General features: G+C 39.8%; 1 protein-coding gene across 1 annotated transcript in view; it reads left to right on the forward strand.

Annotated features, from left to right (window-relative positions):
• hint1 (histidine triad nucleotide binding protein 1) overlaps positions 1-5,256 on the forward strand; it is a 17,680-nt gene extending 12,424 nt beyond the window's left edge. Inside the window, exon 3 of the mRNA NM_001016165.2 lies at positions 4,937-5,256. Within this exon, the coding sequence (NP_001016165.1) occupies positions 4,937-5,101 (165 nt within the window). The 3' untranslated portion in view covers positions 5,102-5,256. The remainder of the gene's footprint in view (positions 1-4,936) is intronic.
• Positions 5,257-6,000: the final 744 nt, after the last annotated feature.

Below are 6,000 nucleotides of genomic sequence, written 5' to 3' on the forward strand. Positions count from 1 at the left end.
GCATAGATATACCAAAGTCTGCGGTATGTACTGAACCCAAAATGAAAATAGCGCATAAGAATTTCTCGCCTGCCAACTCAGCTTTTGCACACAGAGCCCCCTGACAGTGTAGTGCAGTAACCCCCCCCCCTAACTATACAGAGACCCCCAGGAAACCATATATTTTTGGAAAGTACACATTCTGATGAATTCAAAATAGGCAAAGTTATTTTTGTACACCAAAGTTACACCTGGCAAAGCTACGCTGAAAACAGATTAGGAACACTTATACAGGGATAAAATGCGATAAAACCACAAAAAATGTGCAAATCAGTGAAACAACAAAATAACTCACATGACAATGTAATTATTGGTCAGAATATCTGATCCAATAGTCACGCTGTCAAAATAAACAGTTTTTAGGGAAAAGAAACTAAAAACAAAGTGGTAAAATGAAAAAAAACAAAAAAACAAAACAAAAAAAACAACCAAAGTGTTTGTGTAAACATGTGTGTACATGTGTAAAAGTTGTGTTGTAGTGTGTAAGTGTGTTATATGAGTGTAAATAAGTGTATAAAAGTGTGAAAATGAAAAAAAAACCAAAAACTGCTAAAATGTGTGCTGTAAGTGTGTATAAATGTATGTAAGTGTGTATAAATGTATGCAAGTGTTTGTGTAAGTGTGTAAATGCAAAAAAAAAAAAGTCCTTACCTGTCCTGAAGACCCGATCGCATCCTCCTTAGTGGGCCGGCCGGCAGGGGGGAAGAAGGAAGCAGCACACGTGATGTGATCGTGTCTGCTGCTTCCTGGAGGGTCCTGCGACGCGATTGATTGCAGGACCCTCATGACAGCCCCCCTGGCACATTGCCCAGGGGGGCTGTCATTGTTAGAAGCTTAAATGCCAACGACGTATGGGACATGTTGTTGGCATTTAAGCCCTTTTTGCTGCCACGACGTATGCCATACGTCGTTGGCAGTAAAAGAGTTAAGGGAGTGCCCGAGGGCACCTATATTTACACACCTGAATGGAGGTGAGGTGGAGCGGAAAGATGAAAAGAAAATTGCGCATTATGGTGGGAATAATAGTAGGTGGAAGCGTCATAGGCAAATGGCCCTCTACACTTTTAATACATATTTCTAATATTTACAGCTTTTGTTTCAAGGGGTAACTTTTGGAGAGAAAGTGGTTAAAATTGTCCTCTGCACTGTGCATTTGTACATGCAAACACCCGTCATGACACCAGCATACACAACAAATTGTGACACACAGAAAATATTATTGCACGCAAACAATTTGCTCCTTGCACTGATACAGGCATACAAACTATTTAAAAACGGCATTAAAAAATCTTGTCCCCCCCCCCCCCCAAAAACCTACAATAAATTAAACAAAACACTGATATTAGGGATCAGCTTCAACTGAATTTTATGCTTTGCTGTATATTTTCTCCTCCTCCTGAGCCAGACTGGGTAAAGTGCCCCAAAGTGGTTTATAAGGTAGCCAAGGTTTAAAATCCCATAATTATACTTTTTGATTTATTCTATATTGGCTAGGGATAAAATCCTTTGATGTACAGCTATGGGACCTGTTATCCAGAATGCTCGGGACCTGGGGTTTTCCAGATAAGCGAACTTTCTGTAATTTGGATCACAAAAAAAATCATTTAAACATTAATTAAACCCAATAGGATCTTTTGCCTCTAATAGGGATTAATTATATCTTAGTTGGGATCAAGTACAGGTACTGTTTTATTATTACAGAGAAAAGGGAATCATTTAACCATGAAGTAAACCCAATAGGGCTGTTCTGCCCCCAATAAGGGGTAATTATATCTTTGTTGGGATCAAGTACAAGGTACTGTTTTATTATTTATTTTTAAAAAATTGGAATTATTTGCTTAAAATGGAGTCTATGGGAGATGGACATCCCATAATTTGGAGCTTTCTGGATAAATGGTTTCCAGATAAGGGATCCTACACCTGCATTAAAGACAACAAGAAGTTCAAATGCTCAGCATATTCTCTCCACAATGCTTTTGTACTGTGTGCTGGGGAGGGGAGTTAGAGATAATATCCAATATTGCGCTATACAGCTGCAGCATAGATATATGGTTTGTCCCTGAAGAAAAACACATTAGGGGAGAGATTTTTTAAGACATGAATGCTCCGAGCGTATTTTTGCTGATTTGTTTGCGCTTTTTTTGTTCACCCGCGCAACTTTTTCGTACGCTTGTGCGAAAAATTTGGAAAGGTTCTGCCGCTGTTTACGTAAGCATTTTCGTGATATTTGCGATCTTCAGAAATTATCGTATCCAATACAATTTTTTTTTTCGAACTTGCGTTTTAATGAATCGGCCCCTTAGTGTTCGAAGCGTTGGATTAATAAAGATTGTTTTGTTCTTTTTTAAAGTCCCTGTGTGTGCGGCACTCAGCCACTACTGCGGCATTCAGCCACTACTGACTATTTCAGTTTGTTTGGTTTGGGGAACAGAGGTCCCTCTGTGTAGGACCGAAACACCATAAAATTTTTGCACGTAATTTAAGTCCCATAAGTGCTCTGTGTTCGACATGTTTATGTATATTTATATATATATATATATATATATATATATATATATTTTATTTATTTTTTTCACTCCAGATGAAGGTTTCTGTGTGAGACCGAAACGTTGAGTAATAAACCTTTCTATTTGTACATTTACATTTGCTCACAATTCTTCAAATCATATATATATACAGATATGGGACCTGTTATACAGAATGCTTGGGACCAACGGTATTCCGGATAAGGGGTCTTTCCGTAATTTGGATCTCCATACCTTAAGTCTACTAAGAAATAAAAAAAACATTAAACCCAATAGGATTATTTTACATCCAGTAAAGATTAATTATATCTTAGTTGGGATCAAATACAAAGCACTGTTTTATTTTTACAGAGAAAAAGGAAATCAATTTTAAAAATCTGAATTATTTAATTAAAATGGAGTCTATGGTAGTGTGTTTGATGTGCAGTGGATTTTTGTGCATTTTAGTGCGTGGCAAAACAAGTGTTAATTGATTTCAGGCTAGGAAGCACACTGGAATGGTGGATGCAGATAATTAGGCTGTCCATAAAGTTCTAAACACTGAACACAGATAAAACAGGAAAACAGGACAGCCAAATTAATCTGTGTTCAGTATTCAAGTTCACTCCCATGGGAACAGACCTATAGGCCCCTTATTTCAGAACATTCGTTAACTTGCTCATCTTCTGATGAAGACCATGATTGGCTGCTCTATGTGTCTGTTAAAAGGCAAAAATTAACTCCTATTATACACACACATAAATATTCTGTCTTCTGCATTACCTGATTTTTCTGACCTAAAACAATTTCCCTTCATTAAAGGAGAAGGAAAGGGAAAGTCACTTGGGGGTGCCAAAATGTTAGGCACCCCCAAGTGACTTCAATTACCTACTTTTTACCCCGGGCTGGTGCCCCTGTAAGTAGAGAACAGCACCAGCCCGGGGTAGCTGCCGGCGCTTCCTCCTTCCGTTCTCGCTGCGCGCGTATGCGCAGTAGAGTGAAAAGCCGAGCTTTAACAGAGAAGTTGGCTTTTCACTCTACTGCGCATGCGCCGGCCCCGGGAAATTCACAGCAGCGCGAGTAGGAAGGAGGAAGCGGTGTCTACAGGTACCCCGGGCTGGTGCAGTTTTCTCCTAACAGGGGCACCAGCCCGGGGTACAAGGTAAGTGATTTAAGTCACTTGGGGGTGCCTAACATTTGGCACCCCCAAGTGACTTAGCCTTTCCTTCTCCTTTAATATAGAAATGAGGGAACTAAAGTTTGAGGCAAAATCTAGTAGAAAGCTTAAATGCATTTGTTTTACATTTGCAGGTTTTCAACTTTCAAAAACATTTGTAGAATTCTAATGCTACCTGGTAATGTTTTTATTAATATACCTCTGTGTAAATCCATACACTATATGGCGCACTTTGTATGTGGCTAGCCTTGAAGTGTTGTTTCAGGCTGCAAGTCCCAGCAATTGCAATTAGCTGTTTTCGATTTCTTCGCTGGTTACTTACAGTAAACATAGAGGGAAGTCACCAGTCACATAATGGTTTAGGATCTAACTGGACTCTCAAATCTGCCCCTTTGTGTTAAAGTAGAAGCAATAGAAGATTTATAAAGGTCTGTAAAGCTAGATAAGAAGCTTCAGTTGTATGAAAAAGCAGTCTTAATAACAAAAACATATTTTGCAGTAGTTCAGCAATTTCTGAAATCAATCTTCCCTAAGGTGCTAAAAGATGAATTAAGTAAAATGTAGTTGTTGAGCTGAAAGGGGTTCAGAGAATTGCTTTCCCGGCTGCTAAAGAGCAGAAGAAAAACCTTGCCAAACTTTGAAACATAGAGAATAATGTACTCTCTGCTGTAATTTAGATGGCACATAGGAGTTCCATAAACATTTAAAATCACTGTACTGAAGGCTAAGAACTTTTATAAAGGTCCCACTTGTCTTAAATATTGTGAGCAGCGGTGCTGTTGGGAATGTGGGTGCAGTGGTGCTGTTGGGAATGTGGGTGCAGCAGTGCTGTTGGGAATGTGGGTGCAGCGGTGCTGTTGGGAATGTGGGTGCAGCGGTGCTGTTGGGAATGTGGGTGCAGCGGTGCTGTTGGGAATGTGGGTGCAGCGGTGCTGTTGGGAATGTGGGTGCAGGGTGCTGTTGGCAATGTGGATACAGCGGTGCTGTTGGTAATGTGGGTGTAGCAGAGGTGACAGGCAGCAACAGAAGTGCGCTACACTGACCATTCTCCAAAAGCAAAAAAGAGCAGTCCCTGGATCAACATTTTCTGCAGCCAAACATGAATTTCTTTCTTTTCCTAGCATTATTAGGAAATCATGATATTTATTTCTTTGTTTCTGTGTGTTGTAATGTCAATATGATAAACTTCATGTAATTTCCCATTTACACTCCACAGCTACTTGGACATCTGATGATCGTTGGCAGCAAGTGTGCAGCTGATTTGGGTTTGACAAATGGGTACCGGCTGGCGGTGAATGAGGGGCCAGATGGTGGCCAGTCTGTGTACCACCTTCACCTTCATGTTTTTGGTGGACGCCAGATGGGCTGGCCTCCAGGCTAGTAGCTTGCCAGACACTGCAGGCCAACACAGTAGCTTTAATTTGTCCCGTCCTATGAAATGGATTCTTTGAACGTAAAGCTCCACATTAATTCCTTGGTTTCTGCCAAGACTGGATGAGCCACAAAATAAAGAGTAATAAAGCATTTTCCTTGAAATGAAATTTGATTGTTGAGTGTTTTGTGATTTATCTTCATTTTCATGTTGCTATTCACCCCTTCAAAGGCCATTTTTTCTAAAGCATTTTGCATTTTCTGCTTTGTACTGAACTGGAGTACCTGTTAAAATGTGTATGAAACAATCAGATCCTATTTATCTGCCTCCTGCAATGCCACATAATCTAAAATCTACTAATTCTGCCAGCACCTGCCGCTAGTGAGTTCATTAGCTTAATAGTTTTACAAATGAATCCGTTTCTATTGCCTGCCTTTAGCAGCAGTGCCTGAGTACAAAGCTGCTTCTAGAATTCTTCCCTCTCTGGTAACCATATATAACAACTGTCTACTTGTTGGTTTTGAAATGGGGCCTAGCCGGCAGTGCACACATGCCCTAGGGACCCTACCCCTCCTTAGTTCTTTTCTCTTTGAGATTTATAACAAGAAAATATTAGCAGTTGAGTTTATTTTGCCTTTTTTGTAGGGATGCGCCTAATTTTTTATTTTGGGATTCAGCCTAATCCGGGATTTTTAATGAAGGATTCCTGTGAAAAAAAGATTTAAAAAATTCACATAGCGTGCAGAAAAAAATGGTGATTTCCTTGTTTAAGTGACTAAAATCATGTGATTAAATTATATGAGAAATTGGAGGACATCTCCCCCTTTAATCCCATTGGTTCCAAGCAGTCCAAAGGAGGGGTTACTACAGCAGTGCTGTACTTCTTGCCTAAAATTTTATAAGTCTTA

Source organism: Xenopus tropicalis, chromosome 1 (assembly GCF_000004195.4).
Source record: "Xenopus tropicalis strain Nigerian chromosome 1, UCB_Xtro_10.0, whole genome shotgun sequence".
Classification (NCBI taxonomy): domain Eukaryota; kingdom Metazoa; phylum Chordata; class Amphibia; order Anura; family Pipidae; genus Xenopus; species Xenopus tropicalis.